Source organism: Caretta caretta, chromosome 9 (genome assembly GCF_965140235.1).
Source record: "Caretta caretta isolate rCarCar2 chromosome 9, rCarCar1.hap1, whole genome shotgun sequence".
Taxonomy (NCBI): Eukaryota; Metazoa; Chordata; order Testudines; family Cheloniidae; genus Caretta; species Caretta caretta.
Genome location: NC_134214.1, coordinates 31,686,286 through 31,709,115, shown reverse-complemented (window position 1 = coordinate 31,709,115; position 22,830 = coordinate 31,686,286). Strand labels below are relative to the sequence as shown.

The window sequence follows — 22,830 nt, the reverse complement described above, 5'->3', positions numbered from 1 at the left end:
AAAGGGATTTGTCTCTAAAAGAAGAATTAAACTGTGTGTGTAATTATCTTGCTCTCATAAAATCTGTCTTATTCACTGGAGAAAGGTTATTTGGATAAGAAAAAACATCTGGAAGGGCTCAAAAAAACCAAGCTAATTTGTAGCAGGGTATACTTCAGTTCTGAAGTGCTCCCAATAGAAATCTTTGAAAAGAGGAAGCTTTGATGCCAACACGGTCACTTGTACTGAAAATGTAGCTAAATAATTGCCTCTTTGACATGATTTGCAAGCATCACAAGTGGCTTTCTTAATTCTGAGCCTGCATGCCATATTTGTAAGTGTTATCAGTTTGTTTGTGAATAAGTGGACAGAAATACCCACAGTTAGTCTGATTTGATTGGAAATGACAAGTGCAGACATTCCCAGTTGATTTGAGATAAGTTACATTTTCATACCTCCCTGAGGGCATTCTCCACAACACCACTCACTGAAATCTATTCCAATTCATGAAACAGACTGCCACTGTAGGCTATATATTTAAATAAATTGCATAAAACCCTCAGACTCTATTAGATAACTTATATTTAAGAATACCTTCACCTTGCAGTTTTGGAAAGCATTGGAAATTTTTTTAATGTGGTACCAATATTAAAAAAAAATAAAAATGCAGTGGGCATGCAAATATTGAAAACGGCATGAAATGTACTGGAATGATAGGAATTATCTCCTGGAAACATCCTGTTCATAGTCTCAAATCTCATGCTGAAATCCTAACTAGGGCAAGAATTGCTGACATTCCTCTGAATTGTTTTCTGTGGTTAAAACAGAACTGTTATTCACCTATGTAAAGGCATGCTTAGAAACAATTCCAGAAGTTTTACTAATGCAGCGAGCACCCATCTTGATTAGTGGGCTTGACTCTATTTAACAGAGGGAGAAAGTCCTTTAGAAGTTTCTATTTATAACAAGTTTGCTCAGTCTCCCAATTCTCATATTGCCTATTCCAGATGGTCACTGATGTAAAATGTCAAAATATTATCTACAGGCTAACAGTCATGGGGATAAACACTCCCTCAAAGGTAAACAGAGTAGATGGATAATCATAATGTCATTACAGAAATCAAAGAGGGAAAGGATTCCTCATCCACCTAATTGATTCGCTCATTAACCTGCAGTACAAATAATTCCCTGCTTTATTAATTTATTGTGATGCTGTTATTTGACTGACTGAATAACTGATTTACTGCCCTGTGTGTGCCCTTTCTGCTATGTGGTATTAGCAGTATAGGCTGGGCTCAGTGCTGTCTAAGGGTTTCAATAAATAAAATGTTTGGCTCAAGTCCCCACCCAAAACCTTATTTTCTCCCATGATTTTAAGAACTTAAATTTTAACCCCCTCTGTCACCTTTTACAAGTGTTTCTTCCCCGTTCATCCTCTCAGGAATAAGAAATCACCAGTACCTTTTATATGGGAAAACAAAATAAAGTTATTTAAGAAATTAGCAAAACCCAAACATAAATAAAGTTATTTAAGAAATTAGCAAAACCCAAACATTTTTTCCTCCTTTCCACATACCTTTCCCTGTCAATGCTTCCACCAATTCCACCTCCTTAGTCCTCATTTTCACTCGCCCACCCTCCTCTCATCCCAACAAATCCTTACCCCACTGTCTTGCTTCCAGTGGCATCTACCACTATCCTGGAATTCTGTTCATCCCTTCTCATCTCTTTTCCCACCACCCATTCCCTTGCCTGATACCACCTCTGCTCCCATTTCCCTGGTCTCTCTTCCTTGACAGGCCTTGAGACACGTCATGTCTTTTTATCGTCTTGTACAATGGTTATTATGATGGCCCCCAAGCCTGACTGGAGCATCTGTCTGCTGTAACACTATACATATTAAATAATAACAGTACATTATTCTGATCATTTTCTCTTTCTCTATTGAAACTAGCTTCAGTAGATCCTTTTTCTAATGCACCTGGATGCTATGGGGTAAATTCTGCTTATGTACATATCCTATATGTTTGACTTCATGTGACTTCAATGGCAGCCATCACCCCATACTCAAGTAGGGTGACCAGATAGCAGGTGTGAAAAATCGGGACGGGGTGGTGAGTAATAGGTGCCTATATAAGAAAAAGCCCCAAATATCGGGACTTTTCCTATAAAATCGGGACATCTGGTCACCCTATACTCAAAGGCAAATTTTGGCACTACACAATAAATATTCAAAACCAGGCACCTAAATGGTACACACAAAGTGTGTGCACAGACATTCAAACAAGTAAATGTGTTCATAAAATACACATTTGTAAACAAATAGGGACCAACTACACGACAATGGACAGTGTTTTGCACTTGTGTATATTTATGCAACTATATGGTTATTTTGTACAGATAATTTCTTGTCTGTGCACATATATATTGGAAGCCCAAATTAAATTAGGTGCATATTTTTTATTTTTTTTTATTGCAATGCCTGAAGAGGTGAAGATATTCCTAAACATGAGCCAACCATAATCAGAGCGAATGAATGGTGAAAGTACAGTTGAAATTGAAGAAGCAATCAGTTTTTTTTACCTAACCATCCAATCGTGGAACCCCAGTGTGACGAGTCAATACTGAAACAATCATTTTTTGTGAAGCTTGCAACGAAATGCAAGAAGTTCCCTACAAATCTCAATTGGTGGAATTGAGCAGAGGCATGCATCCTTCATTGTCATAGCATGGGTCGAACAGCCTTCTATTTGAACTACAAATGACAAGGAATAAGAAGCAAAGATACTCATTTTTATTATTCCTTTTGGATGCAAGCTGACTGAATGCATTTGCATCAAAGGAAACAAAATGTTAAAAGTATTCCCTGTAGTCTGCTGTTCACTTCAAAGACTGGACAAAAATAAGGGCCCTTTAGCATCAGTTTATTTCCCTGGGACTGGACTAATGGTAGGGCCAAACGCTATACAGGAATATAGTAAAAGATGGGTACTGGATATAAGTTAGAGTACAGTTAAGAAACAGAACCTTCAGCACACCATGAAAAGTGGCATATTCTAACTCAGCACACTTGCTCTCTGTCTTTGCAAATCATTTACTTACTTCCAGAGAAGAACAAGTTTTACCCCTATTAACACTACCGAACTTATGGAAGAGTTAGTCACACATTTCATCAACAAAACTGTTAGCTAAGCTCCAACTGCAGAATCCATATTACTGGTGCTCGATGGACAAGAAGAAGCAAAAAGAAACAGCTTGATTTTCAGATCCCAGGCTGTCAGTATTGGCTGTTAGAAAAGCCTTTGACTCTTAAATGAGCACACTGGATATAGAAGTGGTTAAGGGAGTAAATTCAGAACCCCACAATGTCATTTTTAATAGCCATTTTTCTGACTATAACTGCAGTTTAAGGAAGAATATGAAAACATGCAGCTGTCTTGTCACTGTAAAACCAGCTATTCAGTGGACTCCGGAATCAAAGCAAAAAGCAGAGCACTAAATTCTGTGGCAAAATCCACCCTGCATAATGCTCCAAAAACTCAAGGGCAAAGGATCCAAATCAGGGACAGCTCCTGACAAAAGATAATGGGAATTTAAAACTAATCATTAAAGGAGTTTCAAATCAGTTCAGGTATGTCTCAAGGAGGAACCCAGCATGCCTTTCCAGGTTGACATTATTTCCTGTAAATCCCAAAGCCAATTTGGATTGTAAATGCATCAGGGTAGTCATGCTGTCTTCTCAGAGTTTTGTACAGGGTTGCCAGCTTCTGTCAGGTGTACATAAGAATCATAATGAAAAATAAAGCCTGACTGAGAAAGTATACAAAGAGGTTTTCAGATACAACAAAAAATATCAGTAACTATAGAAATAGCTAAGACAGAAAAGAAATAAATGGGCAATTTTCAACAATAAAAAAAGGTTATTTATGGGGTGTTCTAAGGATCCACTCTTGGATCAGTGTTATTAAGTAAATTTATTAATAATCTGGAAAGGGGTGAACAGTGAGGACAACATCTGCAGATGACACAAAATTATTTAGGTTAGTCAACACTGGTGAGGACTGTGAGGAACTTCAGAGGAATTCCACTGGCAATTAAAAGGTCAAACAAAATGCTGGGATGTTCTGAGAATGGGCTAGTGAATAATAATATACATATGATAATGACATTATCGAAATTAATGGTATGGCTTTCCCTGGAATACTGAGTTCAGGTCTAATAACCTGCTCTCAAAAAAGAACCAGCAGGAATAGAAGAGGGCCAAAGGAAACAGGAAAAAAATTTAAAAACTGGAAAAACTTTCATGTAGAATAGAATGAGAAGACTGGGACTGTTTTGTTTCGACAGGAGAATAATAAGGTGACATAACAGAGGTATGAACAGTAATGAATGGTTAAGAACAGAGCTGTGTGGCCAATGGTGATTTCATTTTGCAGAGAATTTTGGAATTTTGAAATTTGTTTTTTGTTCTGTTTGGATCAAAAACCAAACATTTCCAAATTTTCCATGAAACGGGATAAAAAATCATTTAGAAAAATCAAAACTGTTCATCCCAAAAGGGGTGATTGGGAGCCAGTGCTCCCAGCTCCCTTTTAGTCTGCCAGGAGCTAAAGGGGAACTAGGCGCCTGGAAGCCCGGGGAGATCCAGGTCTAAAGCTTCTGGCCCAGCTGGGTGTTAGGACAGCCAGGTGGTCAGCCATGGCTTCAGCAGGAGCAGCAGGAGAAAGAGGCACAGTCTGTCAGAAGATGGTAGCAGGGAGCATCCCCAACAAGGTAGCAATGCTGAGCAGACTGGAGTTGCAACTTACTTTAGGAACCTATATGCTTTCCTTTGGGTCACCTGGTTAGACTCTTGCTTGTGGACTGGCTGAACTCTTAGGACTCACAGGTAATTACCTCAAATGACTCATCAGGCTCAGAACATTCACCACACTGGGGCTTCCAGGAAAACTGTTGTGTTGGAGAATTTTCACTCAGTTCTAGTTAACACCCTGATCCTACACCTATGGAACGACTTCCACTGACTTCAGTAGCCAATGGATCAAGCCCACAGAGGAGGTAAATTGAGCATTTCTATTTATTCTCTCACACACAATGCAGGCCAAATGGACTTTACATATCTTAGAACTGAATATCCCCTTATTGCTTGACTCCTTTTCTCTAGTCTCTTCAGGTGATTTTCCAGTTTGCCTTTCTGTTTGCTATCAGAATTTCTTTAGCCCTCAACTGCACTTTTTCATTTTGGTTTCCTGTGTTTGCTTCCCCTCTCACTTAAGAGATGTCCATGGATATAATCGTGGTAGAATTTATGCCAGAGAAATAGTCAACCCCAAAATACTTGAAGTAGTCATGCAGAGTCTAAGGTCCTTATTTCTTTTGTTTTCTGTGTTAAGTCTAGTTGGTCAAAATAGTTTTTATTATTCCTAAGATTGTCCTGGACTGGCCTAAAACTATCAGGAAGTATCATCATTGCATCTACTAGTAAGTTACACCACTGTGTTAGATGTAGCTCTGTGGACTACCCAGAGCAGTTCCATGGTTCACCTCTTGAGACCCATTGCCATAGATTATGCCTATACAACACAAACTGAACACTGACTGTACTGTCATTTCCTGCTGGAAGCTGATCCACACTTTGAGTAACAGTGCTTCATTATTTTCCCCGTGTGATTTTAGAAAATCCCATACAAGATTCCAGTGAACTCATGGCAAGAATAAATGGCTTGAGCATGGCATCTACTTGTACACAGTATTACTACACTAGGAGGAACATGCTCACTGGATGAATTTGTATCACTTTGAAGGACTTAGAGGGAACAATGAAACTAAAACTTCAACAAAAAAACAATCCCCCTGTTTAAAGGAAGTCTGCCTATATTTTGGGTAAGTCATCCCTTTAATCACAAATAAAGCTGTGCAAATTTGCCGCCCCCTTTCTCCATAGCATAGACCCTCAACACTGTGAGCCCCTGCTACTGGCCTATACTAAGTGGTTGAAATTTCTCCTTTTTGGGGTTACCATGTGGTAATGGATAAACTCTATCATTTTTGACCTGATGAGAGAAGACCCAAGCAAAATGAGAAGAATCACAATCTGCAAATTATTGCCCATAAATTTCAGTCTCTTTTAAACTATTAAAAGGAGTCTAGTATATGAGGACAGCTCATTTATTACCCACAGGCTAGAAATAATGTCAAATCCTGCAGTCAAATCTTGAAAAATGGACTTGGAATCCATGTAATGTAAGACAAGAGCTCTTTTTTTCAGAGGTTTTCAGAGGCTTTGAAAATGAAATTTCGTCATCATTACAAGCTACTTGGAAATGTACAACTTCATAAAGAAACCCATGAAAGTTCATTATGTTACTGCAGAAAAATGAACAGGTTCCATTACTTTCTTACCAGGGCAGAATTTTCAGATAAAACAAACAACAATGGAATGTTATATATTTGCCCAGGCCCACCTTCTCTGGCAAAAAAAAAAAAAAAGGGCGGGGGGGAGGGTAGTGTGCATCTGCTATGTGTTTACAAACACACTGTGCATACAGTACAGTATTATAGTTGGGAGGTGCACCGGTGTGGGGGGCTCAACCCTCGGGCCGCCCACTCCACCCTTTCCCCCAAGCCCCCACCCTTAAACCATCTCTTCTCCTCCCTCCCCCTTTACTCTGCACGCCACATCCTCACTCCTCCCCCTACCCCCGCCTCCTGAATGCCACAAGCCAGCTGATTGCTGCGGGCAGGAGGCGGGGGGAGGAGGGGGAAGGTGCTGATCCGCGAGATCTGCCGGTGGGCAGGAGGCACTGGGTGGAGGGGGTGCGTAGGGGAGTTGATGGGGGGCTGCCAGCTGTGGACAAAGCAGGCAGCTAAACAATGTTATAGTGGAGCATTGCACAACTTTAAACGGAGCATGTTCTGTAATGGAGCGGGGACGTAAGATCGAAACAATGTTAAGTGAGAGGACGTTAAGTGGGGAGTAACTGTATAGCATTCATTACCAAGGAAACTATAAAACTATATAGATTAAAATATGTTTCTAAGGGCCACTGGCCCATAGGGTTGCCAGTGTTCTAATTGCAGAAAACCGAACACCCTTACCCTGCCCCTTCCGCAAGTCCCCGCCCCCTCCACACCCCTTTTCTGAGGCCTCACCCCTGCTCACTCCATCCCCTCTTCCTCCGTCACTTGCTCTCTCCCACCTTCGCTCACTTGCTCATTTTCATCAGGCTGGGGCAGGGAGTTGGGGTGTGGGAAGGGATAAGAGCTCTGGCTGGGGGGTGGCAGGCTCTGGGGAGGGGCCATGGCTGAGGGATTTGGGATGCTGGAGGGGACTCTGACCTGGGGCCAAGGGCTTTGGAGTGTGGGAGGGGGCTCAGGGCTGGGGCAGGGATGTGGGAGGGTCTACAGGCTCTGGGCTGGAGGCGCCAGCTTGAGTGGGCCAGAAATGCAGGGTTCAGGGTGTGGGAGGGGGTTCCGGGCTGGGGTAGGCAGTTGGGGTGTGAGAGGGGGTGAGGACTCCGGTGGGGGGGGGTGATCTTTGGGATGGGGTCAGGAATGAAGAGTTTGGGGTACAGGAGGGGGCTCTGGGCTGGTGCAGGGGGGTTGGGTGCAAAAGAGGTTGTAGGCTCTGGGAGGGAGTTTGGCTGTGGGCGGGGGTTTGGAGTGTGGGCTCTGGGCAACTCTGACCTCAGGCAGCTCCCAGGAAGTGGTGACATGTATCTCCAGCTCCGAGGCAGAGGGGCAGCCAGGAGGCTCTGTGCCCTGCTTCTGCCCACAGGCGCCACCCCCACAACTCCAATTGGCCGTGGTTCCTGCACAAAGACCCCATGGCTGCCCCTCTACCTAGGAATCAGAGGGAAATGCCAGTCACTTCCCGGGAGCCGTGTGGAGCCAGTCCTGCTGTGCCACCAACTGGACTTTTAACGGCCTGGTCAGTGGTGCTGATTGGAGCTGCCAAGGTCCCTTTTTGATCAGATTTTCCAGTCGAAAAGTTGACACCTGGCAACCCCACACTGGAAAGCTGCTTCTGCTGGTGGGGGGGCTGAAGTGCTCGTGCGGATGGTATCTGGAGGTATCGGGCCTATGTTATTTAAAGACAGGTGGAATCCTTCATGTGGTAGCACACTGAGTAGCGTCACTTACTAAATGGGTACAAAAGGTCTCGTGTGAGCTCATCTGAGTATTGTCCTCCTCTCACTGACTGATGCCTAAAAGAGGAGAAATATAGGGGGAGCAAACCTGCCCCAACATGACTCCTATTAGTGTGCAATAGGCAGTCCCTTCCATTCAGGAAGGACAAGCAGCCATGTCATGTTTGTCTGTCCATAAGTAGGTGAAGTGGAACTGGAGGAACACTGAACCTTCCTTCTCTCCTCCTAACCCACATTGAACCTGCCAAGAGTCAGGCAAATCATTTTTAAGCACTTTGGGATCCTCTGGGGTAAGAGGCAGTATGCATAAATGTAAGATCCCCCTTAGCATTTAAAATGAGTCAGGCTTGCAGACATTTAGGGTTTCTTCAGCTGTCTGATGAAACCCATTTTGCAGCCCCTCTTTTATTCTCTCTTCTCTTTACTCATTAAATAATATATGAACAAGCATCGCACTATACTATTACTACGGATCCTTTCTGTGTATAGAGCTTCACATTTTTAAATATTCTGCTGCCAGTCTAATTATACATTATACATCATTGTCACTGCACCACATCGCAAAAACATTGAGTAACACTTTCAAAAAGTAAAAATAAAATGGTGTCTGTGCCATGGGATGAAAGTTGCTGCACTTTCTTAACACTAGAACACAATACTTCTGCATGCAACTAGAAGGAAGCTGTTTGATTTACTGGGGTGCTAACTCACTGAAGTTGATGTTATCAGCAGTACATCTTTACTTAAAAGCCCGCAGGAAAGAAGATCATGGTAGGGTTGAGGTTTACACAACTGGTACAACAACTCATTATTTAGGCTAGAAATTAAACATCTCCCAGATTCTTTTCAACGTCATCTATAGAAGTGTAGGAATTTCCTTTACTGTCTGATGCAAATTTCACTACTGAAAATATACAGAAAAATATATTAGCTTGCTAGTGTAAACAGATCCTACTGCAGAGACTAGGGTTACAATCTGTCAGAAACAGAGAAAAACAGATGAGAAAGCTCTGAAGAAAAAACAGTGTTTATGGCAAGCATACTCCTATCTGCAAAAAGAAACGGAGAACTTGTGGCATCTTAGAGACTAACAAATTTATTTAAATTTAAATAAGGTGCCACAAGTACTCTGTTTCTTTTTGCGGATACAGACTAACACAGCTGCTACTCTGAAACCTGTCATACTCCTATCTATCTTCAGTCTCCACTTGCAGATATATGGACTAAACCCTATAACCTGTATTTGTGTACAGGGAAAAGAGGAGGTGTTAGAAACTCCTGACTTGTGGACTATACAATATTGCTGTGCTTTTGAGGTTTGTGTTGTATTTAGTGGTTCCTCAGAGTTTGACCGTTGAAGAAGTATATGTGATTTGGCAGTCCAACTGCTGAAAACGAATGATACTTTACAGATTCTGGCTTTTTTTGTTTGTTTGTTTGTTTCAGTTGCTTCTAGGTTTAAGGGTTACATGGCTGTTCACTAGGAAACCCTGCACTAGCTCAGCTCAAATAAAACAGAATCAAAGAAAGAAACCCAGACTTTACCATCTGAGTATTTCTTATAAGTTTGGTTAGTACAGTAGATTCCTGTTTTAACTGTGTGCTTTTATTTTGTGACAATTCTTTCAGTTTTTCTAGTCTCTGATTTAAATTTCCCTCTGTCCATTTTGTTTTCTGGTACAATAGATACTCTGTTAAGTTACACGTTCTGACTACCTTAACTGAATGTGACATCTGTGCTACATTTAATCATCAGATTGTGTGCTCACACCCTTGACAGTAGATGGAAATGTTGTTCTTGCTCTGAAAACAAAAGCAGAGCTTAAGTGTAGGTGAATGTAAGGGGACTGGTATTTAGATAATGAACAATTAAATAGGAGTATTAACACTAATCTTACATATCTAGCAAGAATTATGTACTGGCTGTGAAAACAAGCTGTCATAACAAAGGAGAAAAATCCCCAGTTTGGTTCATTACATACTATCTACCAAAACTCACTTTACAACTTAAAGAGGATATGAAATTCTTCTACATGCCTTGTCCTTTAAGCACTTCTGAGTAGTATTGCTGTGCGTTATCAGACAGTTGCTGTGTTCCATCCCAGAGGTGGCTGCATTATAGCCCAGACTCAAGAAAGACTTAAACATGTGCTTAGTTTTATCCAGGCTTGACTTTAAGCATGCACATAACTTATAATGACGTCAACAGAAGTTAAATACGTGCTTAATTGCATTCCAGAATAGGATTGCTTTCCTGAACCAGGGCCTTGTTCACGCACTTGTCAGTTATTTTCATATTTTAATATAGCTAGAGCATGTAGTGAGAGTAATATCTAAGGTTGCTGGAATATTTCTGTACTAGCCCCCTATTTTCAGTTGCTTATGTTTCAAATCTTTTATCTATATCGGGGTGGGCAAACTTTTTGGCCCGAGGGCCACATATTGGTATGGAAACTGTATGGCAGGTCATGAATGCTCATGAAATGGGGATTGGGTTCTGGGGTGGGGTTTGGGATGAGGAGTTGGGGGTTCAGGAGGGTGCTCCGGCCTAGGACTGAGGGGTTCAGAGGGTGGGAGGGGGATCAGGGCTGGGGCACGGAAAGGGGTTAGAGGGGCAGGTTCCAGGCAGCGCTTACCTCAAGCAGCTCCCAGGAACAGTGGCATATCCCCCCGCTGGCTCTTACTGGGAGGTGCAGCCAGGTGGCTCTGCGCACTCCCTGTCCACAGGCGCCACCCCTGCAGCTCCCATTGGCTGAGGTTCCCGGCCAATAGGAGCTGCGGGGGCAGCACTTGGGGTGGGGGCAGCATGCGGAGCCTCCTGGTTGCCCCTACGAGTAGGAGCTGCAGGGTGGAAATGCCACTGCTTCCGAGAGCCATATGGAGTGGGCAAGACCCTGACACTGCTCCCCAGCTGGAGCACCAGAACGGGGCAAGCCCCGGACCCTACTTCCTGGCAGAAGCTCAAGGGCCGGATTAAAATGTCTGGATGGCCCCTGGGCCGTAGTTTGCCCACCCCTGATCTATATGATTGTAAATTTTCCAGACTTGGTAACTGCCTTGTTAAATATTTGTGGATAGTTTCAGGAAAAAAAAAAAGTTAATATGTCATTGAATATAAAGAGAGAGGGGAAAAAATGTTTCACAATATATAAAAAAAAATCTTTTAATCTGTCTTTGAACAGCTGTAGTGTCCAAGGAAGACATTTAGCAGGAAAATAGTCTTCACTGAGGAGAAGTATCTTTTGGCATGCTGATGAAAATCAGGTTTGATTTGGCAAAGTTATGAAACTTTGAAGAGCACATTCTGAGTGTGCAGTGGGGTGGTTGTTTTAATTTTTTAGCAATGGTCCAAAGAATGATAGGCTGTGAGAGACATGGCAGTTGAAGCCAACTTGGGAACCTTCTAATCACGTACTTAGCATTTGTGTTTATATGGCAGCATAAACCCAGGGTAAATGTAGCCCATCATTTGTGAAGTGCTTTAAGATCCTTGGGAATGAAAGGTGCTATGCAATATTATCTTACATTTACTGGCTGAAAGCCTGCTGGTTTTAATAGACACAGGGAGATAAGCAGTACTATGCTGCACTGCTTTGTGGTTTTGCCTCGGAAAACAATAGATTGCAGAAAAAAAGAGTATGAGATAGCTTCTGGTCCTGAACTTCTGCCTCCAATCTGGCAAACCTCCCAAGTTTACAGGATCTAGTAGCACAAGTCCATTCAGACACATTGTTTAGAGTAGAACATTAATCAGATTTAATATACACATTTAAAACATTTATTGCTTTCTGGGCTAAGTATTCACAACCAAAAATGGCAGTTCAGACACACATATCCCATTAACGTTGGAAATTGAGTACTTAATGCACCAATTACATTTCCAGAAGTTTACGCCTTTAATGCAATCTTTAAACTCTCCATTGATATTTGTCTGGAGAGAGCTATTTACCAAGACAATTCAGAGTTATTTCATTGTTTAAGGAATACAGATGTTTGTACTTACTATGTGAGAACTATAGCCACAGCATCATTTAGGACACTCTCTCCAAAAAGGAGGGTATACAGATCTGTATCCACATGCAGCTCGTGGAAAATAGCCAGAACTGTCACTAGAAGGAAACATACAGAGCAAAGTAAGCTTGTTATTCTCATAATTTTAGAATAGCTAATGAGCTAAATGGAAGGGAACGAGTTTTGATAAGCATGTTTTAACATCAAAACAGTATAACATGACAGTTTGCCCATTAATTGAATGAAATACATTAGAAAAGGGATACATTTAAGTACACCAGTTCCCTAAATCCAGCAATAACTTTAAGAGTCATGCTTTACATGAACTAGAAATGACCACTCCCTCCCTGCCACATTTCAGTCACACACAAACTAAAACTATACCTTTGATTACCCCTAATATCAGGGAAATAGTCTTGTGACTTAAACACAGAACTGGAGGTAAGGAGACTCAGGGATGATCCCTGGCTCTCCCATGGACCTTCTGTGTGATCTGAACCCCAATTTACCTATCCATGAACAAGACATTGTTAATACTTACCCATCTCCCAAATAGATTGTGAGGCTTAATTCTTTGATGTTTATAAAGAACTTTAGTGACATTAATTTTAACATTTTTTTCCTAAAAACTTGTATTTATATTTTGAGATTACTGATGAAATAACTCATTCAATTTGGGTCAGAAGGAAACTGATGTTGGGCAAGTCACTTTGTGTTTCTGTTTCCCTATCTGTAAACAGAGCATAATAATGCTGACCCATCTTTGTAAGGTGCTTTGAGTTCTATGGGTGAAAAGTATTGTGCATATGCTCTGTATTACTATTCATATTCACTGTTTTCATGAAACAAACAGAGGTTTCCCTTTCAACCAAAAGTTTAATATAAAGCTTCCTAATGATTTGTATGTTTGGAAAATTATGCAGTATCTCACTGCATTTGCTTCACTGGTACATTCTGGTACATAATTGTGCAATTGACTAAATCTTCATAGCATAGGAATCCTGAAGTTTAGAAGTGCCCCCAGGGTTTCAGGTTTACATCTGACATTTCAGAAAAGGGAATTTTTACACTAAAGCTACCACTGAAGATTCACAAACTAACGTTTGCTTTGTGTGGGTGATTTTTTTCTCTTTCTAGAATTTTGGACCTTATGTACAGAATATTGGTAGAACTGAAACCACTGCTAAAAGGATTTTTCAACAGGTGTTAGCAACGGGAGTGTTTGGAATCTAATATTAGTTTAGAGTCCCAATTATGATGTTCAGTTCTCCTATGGGGTTTTATGTACCATGATCCAGATTAACACAGCAGCTTTGAAGTACTATTCTGGATGCCCTATTCCATAGAAAATGATTCCGTCTCCCATATCTGTGAAAACAAGCATTTGCCACTTCCAATATTAAGTTATCGGCAAGGTCTTAAATGCAGAAACTGGGAAATAGTAATAGGAAAAGTAAACAGTAACCAAGAATCCAACAGCAAAGTTTATATAGGTGTGGTAGGCCAAACCAAACAAAGATCCACACCAATAAAGTTATTTCCAAGAAAACAAACAATTTTTTTTCCTTTTCAAGTATCTTCCTCCCCCAGCCTTCTGGAAGTTATCAGAGCCCCTCTCTAGAGGGATCTGACTCCAAGTCTAGTCAAATGAAATAAAGACCATATCTATACTGGAGAGCTTACAGTGGCACAGCTGTACCAATGTAGCCGCTCTATGCTGACGGGAGAGAGGTCTCCCGTAGACATAATTAAACCACCCCTAATGTGTGGTGGGAGAGCATCTCCTGCCGACATAGCGCTGTGCACACCAGCACTTCTGTCGGTGTAACGTATGTCGCTCAGGGGTGTGTTTTTTCACAGCCCTGAGCGACATAAGTTATACAGACAAAAGTGCTAGTGTAGACATAACCTAAAATGCATGAAAATAATGAAGAAATCAACAGAATAATGAATCGCTTGCCCCTTCTTCTGGGAGAGACTTCTTAGCCTATCCAGCTCTTTCAATGTTTCTTCCACATCTGAAGAGAAGGCAGAGTTTAGATAGACCCTTTTTGCAACATGCCCTGTCCCTGAACCAAGGCTATTGATTGAATGCCATGGAACAGCATTTCCCAGCAATCCCTGAATAGTGAGGGGAGAGGAAAATTCCAACAGTGTTCAAGGGTTGGCCTATGCTAGAAAACTGGGTTAACCCAGCTACGCTGCTCAGGGGTGCAAATAATTCACATCCCTGAGCAACGTAGTTAAGCCAATTTAAGTCCTCATGTAGACAGCACTAGAAAATTAGGTCAACTTTACAGCTATGTTGCTCACGGGTGTGAATAATTCACATCCCTGAGCAACGCAGTTAAGCTAACCTAAGTCCCGGTGTAGACAGCACTAGGTTGATGGAAGAATTCTCCTGTCAACCTAGGTACTGTCTTTTGGGGAGGTGGATAATTAGGCCAACAGGAGAACCCTTGCCACAGGCATAGGAAGTGTCTACACTGAAGTGGTGCAGCTGCAGTGTTGGAGCTGTGCTGCTGTAGCATTTTAAGGAACAAGCCCTTAGTGACCTGGATGGATTTCTTTCCTAAATCACAAACTGCCACACTGACTCCACCGCTTCTCCCTCAAAGTTTATTAAACTCCAGATCCAATACCGATAGGGCTTCTTTGGAACCAACAACAGAGGAGAGACCCTGTAATGATTGGCTGTGAGACTGCAAAAAGAGAGCCTACATGAGATAGAAAACCAGAGAGGAAATGAGCACTGAATGTCTGTTCAGTTCCTTCATTGGGTATCAGTGGGTTTCTAGAAAGATTCCCTTATTCTGGGCATGAAATCAAAGATCTGTAGTAGTTGATGCTGAGGGCTGCATGATGAGGTGTGGATTTTAACCCATGTGCACCTGTATTTCTAGTTGATCCTGAGTTCCACATAGGAATGTTGTTCTAAAGCAAAGTTCCCATACACCACTTTGGCCTCCCCTAATAAAGCAACTTATAAATGAGGAGTGGAAACAAAGGAAAGGAATCTTACTGGGAACTAATGAAAATGCTGCTGCATTGGAAGGTATATGATAGTTTTTGGATGGGGGAGTGTGTTCTCTCTTGCTGTCCCGTTTCCACTTAGCAAGCAAGAAGCCACCATCTATACTTGGTATTGAACATTCAGGGCTAGGCTCGGTTTTGCCATTTTCAAGTGCCCCCTCTCTCCCGTTTCCCCCGGACTTGACCATACACTAGAAAAGTCTGGAATTTCCTTAGGGAAGAGTCTCACAGGCCGGGCTTACAGTGACATTGTCGTTACAATCTTTCACCATTGCAGATTGCCTGCCAACATTATTAACCACTATGCCATCTAACCTTCCGCTTAGTAAAACTGCCAACGGCTGTTGTTTCCACCCGGGGGAGGGGCACCAGCACTAGCTCAGTGGTGAGACATTTTAACAAAGAGCTCCAAGCAGACAAGACTACTGTGTAAAAAACAATGATCAAAGGGATGGGTGACTGTTGAAATATTCTGCTACGTAATATTCTGGTGTATTAGGATGTATAAACAGGGGAATCTCAAGCTGGCACTTCTGACTAGTCCTGGTGTCCGCTATTCAGGAAGGATGTTGATAAATTGTAGGGGGTTCAGAGAATAGCCACAAGAATGATTAAAGGATTCGAAAACATGCCATACAGCCATAGACACAAGAAGCATAATCTATTTATTTTAACAAAGAGAAGGTTAAAGAGTTATTTAATCACAATCTATCAGTATGTACATGGTGAATAAGTATTTAATAATGAGCTCTGCAATCTGGCAGAGAAAGGTACAGCATGATCCAATGGCTGGAAGTTGAAGCTAGATAAATTCTTCCTGGAAATAAGACATACATTTTTAACAGTGAGGGTAATTAACCACTAGAACAACTTACCAAGGGTTGTGGTGGATTCTCCATCACTGGGAATTTTTAAATCAAGACTGTATGTTTTTCTAAAAGATCTGCTCTAAGAAATATTCTGGAGAAGTTCTAGGGCCTGTGTTATACCAGAAAGCACACTAGATGCCCACAGTCGTCCCTTTTGGCCTTTGAATTTATGAAATAACTGTGCCCTCTGTTGCACAGGAAGGCCCCCCGAGAACAACTAATGTTGGTCCTGGAGGATTCTGCCACCAGCTTTAAAGGACAAGTAAACCCAGATAAAACCAATGTAAGGAATCAAGAATCCAGGCCTGCACAGAGAAATCTCTCTAAGCACCTCTTCAAACAAAATGAATAAAAGGATAGAGAAGAATCAAAACAAACATTACAGCCATTAAATCACCACACCAACAAGCTCTCTCAAAATATGAGAAGAAGAAAAGATAAGACTTGAAAGTGTAGATGACCAGATTGTTGTCTAGCCTAGGATAGATTCTAGCAGTCTCTCAGCTAGGAGTTCTGGAGTTGTAAACTACAATGGCTTGGATTTCATATTGACCTGGGTTAAGGACTCAAAGATATTCTATATGATTATTTTGAATCAGAATTTGCAATAATTTGAACTGGAGTTAATGTGAGATTTATATATCTATTTTTATAGCGTGTACTTCTTTTTCCCTCATTCTACAGAGTCCTTCTGCTGGATGGCAGGACACGGGATTAATTGTGAGCTGCTTACAGAAGACCATATAAAGAAAAGGAGTACTTGTGGCACCTTAGAGACTAACCAATTTATGTGAGCATAAGCTTTCGTGAGCTACAGCTCACTTCATCGGATGCATACTGTGGAAAGTGTAGAATCCACAGTATGCGTCCGATGAAGTGAGCTGTAGCTCACGAAAGCTTATGCACAAATAAATTGGTTAGTCTCTAAGGTGCCACAAGTACTCCTTTTCTTTTTGCGAATACAGATTAACACGGCTGTTACTCAGAAAACCATATGTGCATGTAAGTAGTAATCAGGATGATGCATGGACCTACTAAAATAACTTATCAGTACTTGGATACCTGGGAGATGATATTTTAAATTATACTACAGTGAGAATGCTTTTTAGAATGTAGAATGATCTCCTTTAAAAAGTCATTTGCCAACAGTTATCACAGTAAATCTGTGACGCCATAGTTTTATCTTATACTTAGAAGTAAAACATGGTATTAGATGCTACACTGTGTTGCTTTTGGAAGACATTTAAGAATAGATAGAGCTGAGTTTTATGTAGGATGATAAATAATCAAGGTACATCCCCAAATACTTTATAGTGAGTATGCAAAAGTCAAACTACTTTTGCTTAAAGAACTTAGCATATTTCAGGATTGAAATTTTGCTCTCTGATAGCCATGTAAGTATAAGTGGAGGGATAGATAGATAGATAGATAGATAGATAGATATTGCCTTGAGAACTGCACACAAATACTTTTTTGATGAAGTAAAAAACACTGCCATAAGTGCAGATGACATATTCATGTCCTGATTCCCAACACATTGATGATCTTCATTAAAAAATACGGTGACAGGAAACCTAAGCTGATGAACTTCTGGGAATTTCTTAGTATTTGATCTAAGTCAAATCTGGTTCTCTCTTTCCTGTATTTCATGGCCTGAGGTGACATGGTAGCAAATGCTCAATCTAGCACAATCTTGGCCCTACCCAAGTCAACACAGGTGTCTATTAAGTTGGTTTATAAAGGATATTTTTGGCATACATGGGAACAGCTACGCTTGCTATTAATTTCCTGTAACTTTCTGTAATTAATTTCCTGTAAAAACATTCTTGAAATGTCAAGAAATCACAGCAATATTCAGACTAACAATATTCAATACTTTCTTGTTGTTCTGTTGCTGAAAAGAACTAGGAGACCCAGAAAGTGGAGCCAGAAAATAAATGAGATCAGTATATGTGATTTAGAAAAAAGAGGATCTGATCAAAATAAAAGAAACTAAACTATATATAAAATGAAATATTAAATACCTATAGTTGAAACAATGATCAAAGGGGCTGCCATTGTCTCTTCTTCATCTTCTGATTATAACAAAGGTAACAATCATCTGTCATATCTGATAAGCCCAGATCCTAACAGGCAGTTCAATGACAAATTGGAAGAAAATAAGATGAGAGACAACCCAATTAAACCACCCATACAGAAAAGGCTTTTCTCTAAAAATAACAGGTCCCATTTTAATTGACACTGCTAGTCACCCATCCTACTCATGGCTTAGCTCAATGAGAAAAAGGGAGAAAGCATCAACAAAACATTTTAATTACAAAGATATTTTAAATTTATATTATTTACACACCGTTTATGAAATATCTTACCATTGTTTTTATGAATTATCTTTTTAAACACACAATGTGGTGATTTTGTAAGGTGCCAGAACTGCTCTAGCTGATGGTTAATATCTATTTTTATAAAAAAAATCCCCACACACCACAGTACAACTCACATCTTCTGTGCAGCTGTAACCATAGTAACTCCAAATAGAAAAGGGCCTTGTGATTATCAACATGACCAAAGGTAAGGGAGTTCATGTAGCTTTGAAATAGTTATGTTTCAGCAAACCTCTGTGGAGGTAAATGTGCTTCTCATGCTTTAAATGTCAAAAGTTTTTTTCTTTTAAAGTGCTACGGGTAAATAAAATGTCTTTAGACTGGAATGTCATTATACAATAGTGTGCTAATAACAGCACCCAAGACAAAGCCCTAAAGCAGCACTTTCCAGCAAATCTCCCATTTTATTATGGTTATGGCAAAGATCAAGTAATTTTGTTAATGTGAACACCCATGGCATTCATATTATCCAGTTGTGAGTATACAGAATTGGAGCATTGCTCTGACTAATTTTTCTTACTTCTGTTAATGAGGCAGAATACTGGCCAAGTTTTGAAGTCAATGAGAATTGCACCCTGTAGTGAGGCGGGGTGGCCTCCCGAGGACCCGGAGTGGGAGGACCCCCACACTGAGCCCAGTGGGTGGAACCAGGGCCTAGTTGCCTCTCCTCCAGGAAGTGGGTGGGAGGGGCAGAAAGTATGTAAAGGCAGCCCAGAAATCTCAATAGGGAGGCCACCACTGGAGAGACCAGATGCCTCCCGTGGCCTCCTGAACTGGGAAGCGGCGGAGGGTGCCGAGGGAGCAGAGGACTGGCCTGGGCCGCCGGGGCCGCCAGCTGATTCAGACTTGGAGGAAGCAGACAACTGGCCCTGACCGCCCAGACTGCCATCAGACCTGACCCCGGAGGGAGAAGACGGCTGGCCCGGACCACCGACAGATCAGACCACCAAAGACTTGCTTGCGGTCCTGGAAGTCATCATCAACCTTGACCCCTCCTCATGGCAACACCAAGAAGGGAAGTGTGAAAGTGGCCCAGGGGTAGCAGACCCCTCTGGCCTCAACGCTGACGGAGGGTGAGTCAGCATGTTGTGGCGTGGATCCCTGCTGACCCAGTAACAAAGTTCTTTGTCACTGCTAGGGCCTTGGGCCGGGACACAGTGGAGTGGGTGGGTCTGCGTCCCTCCTGCCACCCCAACCCAGGGGTGGCAGTCTCCCCTTCCCCACACCAGAAGCCTGAGCCTCAGACTCTGGGTTTCCCCGCCTTGATCCAGGGCCTGGGTTAACTGACTGTTTATTTGCTGCTTGGCCTGCACACAGGCCTGAGCCCCAGACTTTTTGTTGTCCTGCCTTGATCCAAGGCTGGGGCCAATTGACTGTTTGTTTCCTGCCCAGCCTGAGCCCAGGCCTGAGCCCCAGCTGTGAGCAGAGACCGCTTCATTCCCCATGGCCGCCGACGTATCAGTGACGTAGTAAGGCGGGGTGGCCTCCCGAGGACCCAGAGTGGGAGGGTCCCTGCACTGAGCCACTACACGTCCATGTAAGGGAGCAAAGAACTGGGACTCAGCTTTTTGTTCTAATTATTTCTAGATTCTAATTATTGAAACTTTCATTTGGGATTAGAAAATCAGATACAACTGAGTAAAAATTTACCCCAAATTAGAACGGAACCAAGGTTTGAATATGTTGGGTTAATGTTTCACTTACTTTCCAACACACCTTTTCACTTCTTGGCTTTGGCCAGGAGCAGAAGCAGAGGTGCACTAATATTGAAAGGAAACTGTTCTCTCATTGTTTACAGCTAAAATATCATAAGAAAGGAAATCAAAATGTCTGGCAATGCTGGGAGCCCACTCTTTCAAGAATTCTGGCCTTATTTTGAACAAAGGAGATGGATATCAGCTTCAGATAACCACTTATCTGACCTGAACAAATTTCTGAACCATTGAAATGCATCCATTACAAAGCTACTCAGCTATAACTTAGTATCATAAATTGGCCAAGGAGAATTTCAGACACAAGAAGGAATGTCCCTTGCCAGAATCCAATAAAATGCCTAAGGTCTGTTTTATAGTACAACATTTAGATTGCTTTGTTGATAGAAACTAAATATAAACCAATTAATCTGGCCAAGAAAGAAATGAATTCAAATTTTTATTGAGAGTCAATTCAATTTGGTATGTCTTTTGCACCTTCACCAATACAAAGGCTCCTTTACCATTTAATGTATCCCTAATAGCAGGACTGTTTCAGCACAGGCCATGGGGTCCTCTCCTCACTCTAGCAGAGGGTCCTCCTTCAATGGGGTGAATTGCACAGCCCTCTCTCAAAAAAGACCGGCCACCAGATGATGAAAAAATGGATCTCACCAAGGGTGCTACTGCTGAAGGGAGACTTAGCGGAAAGAGGAGCTAGGGTTTGCTGATGGATTGTGTCCAGTGGAAGAACTGAGGGTTAACTCACATTGAGGGCATATCCCAACATGAAGTTCAGATAATCAGGAATTTTGGATATTTATCTGAATGCAACTTTGAGTTTCACCCATCTCATCACAATGAAGAGAGGAAGCAGGCCTGGAGATGTAGTCTTTACTATGGTAGATGGGGTACTCTACGTCTACGATGCACTTGTAAGCACAGCAGATCTTAAATTATATGACACATATGTATTTGGAAGACTGATATTTTTGTTTCTTCACCTGATAGGAATAATATTCTCAGACTTACTTATTTGAATCAACTATTTCCAACTGTGTCGCTATATAAACTGAGGCCCAGTGCAGCTGCACAGCACTAGAGTGCCTGTGGAAAATAACTCCAAAGAGGGGTGATCTAGACCAGGGAAGATCATCATGGCATATGGGGATCACAGGCGGTGTAGAGCTACATTACCTGTGTGCAAGTCTTTGTTTCCCTTTTATAGTTGGACACTTAACAGGTTTATGGGTCTGCTACTATCTGTCAAACAGTAGAGGGTCATGCTTTTAGATCCAGAGGTCCCAAATTCAGTCCTTGCAGATGACCCATCCTATGACACTGTTACAAATAATCTACTGTATGGGGATCTCAACTGCTAGGGATCTCTGATGCTCAGGACAAGTTTCCACATTGCAACTTCTAAGTCACCACCTGCCTGCTGCTGGTATAGAGGAGATGGCTGATGTGTTGAATTTTGAAATGACAAAAAACAGGGACAAACTTTCCATGAAAATATTTGCAACCAACTCTATTGGGGAATCCATACACCCCCATAATTCCTAGCTGCTGCATCAGCCCGGTAGGACTGTTGGCAGAATCATAGCTGAGAATCTGGGCCTGAATATTTCCTCACTCTATAAGTTTGAATAATGTAACTAGTATAAATGTGGCATAGAGGGGTTGCTTCAGACATAACTGTGCTCAGTAATCTGAATGCCTTCTTTGTCCATACTGAATTATAAAATGAGATATTAAAAAATAATCTGCTCTATTATTTTAGGAAGTCTTATAAGACAATGTAAACCCAAAATTAATAAAAGGAAACCCCCTTTTTCTTCTTTTTATACAAATAATAACAATATAATCATAGCGGAAACCCTCAGCAGGTTAGGATGCAATGTATTTAGCTTAATAAATTAAGAAAAGTAACATTTTTAATAATGCAAGCTCAGCCAAGAAAAGCAGGCAAGCAGGACTAAATTCCTCTTGTTAATACTTCAACATTAGTGAAATATTTTATCTAGTTAGTCACAAAACTTGAGGTACTTAAAGTTGCACCTGTAATAACACTAATTATCCAGTTGATCACAAGAGTTCTCAGCTGATTGATTATGTTCTTCTGTAATGAGAATAGATGATACCTCCCATTACATCTGATTTGCTTGACTTTTGATAAATTATGCCACTTGATCAGCATTATAAAAAAATATTCACATAACTCTGGTGTTTAAAACTATATTTATATAAGCACAGCAGGGAGAATTCTGCATAGAGAAGCCTGTGCTTTTCAAAGTAAAATGTCCATCTGATGGTTTGCCTGGAACATCATTGTCTTCTCCTGGTAATTCTAAAGCATTGTTAGGGGAAGACATATTTTGTAGAAAGAAAAATTCAATAGGGACAGACAGAACTTGTTTTCTAAGGGCTATGGAAAATAAAAAGGCTGTTTTGCAGAGATGGTGTGGTTACATTCCAGAAACTAGAGGGGATTTCCCAGGTATCCCAAAACTAATTGCAGAAATTTTTAGGGGAATTTAACAAAAAAATCTAGGCAGTGAAGAATATTAAAATGTATTTCAGGAAATTCTCAGTATTACAGTTTTTCCTTCATAGATGAACACATTTTCATAAATCTCTACAGCAGCTTGCAGTGTTTCCAGATTGAATCTGTATTAGGTATATTTTCAAGACCCTCAAACACTTTCCCCAGTGT

General features: G+C 41.3%; 1 protein-coding gene across 1 annotated transcript in view; it reads right to left on the bottom strand.

The window, feature by feature from the left end:
* Positions 1–22,830, bottom strand: part of SLC9A9 (solute carrier family 9 member A9) — a 316,631-nt gene that overhangs the window by 210,060 nt on the left and 83,741 nt on the right. Inside the window, exon 6 of the mRNA XM_048864122.2 lies at positions 12,133–12,238. Coding sequence (XP_048720079.1) covers positions 12,133–12,238 — 106 coding nt within the window. The remainder of the gene's footprint in view (positions 1–12,132; positions 12,239–22,830) is intronic.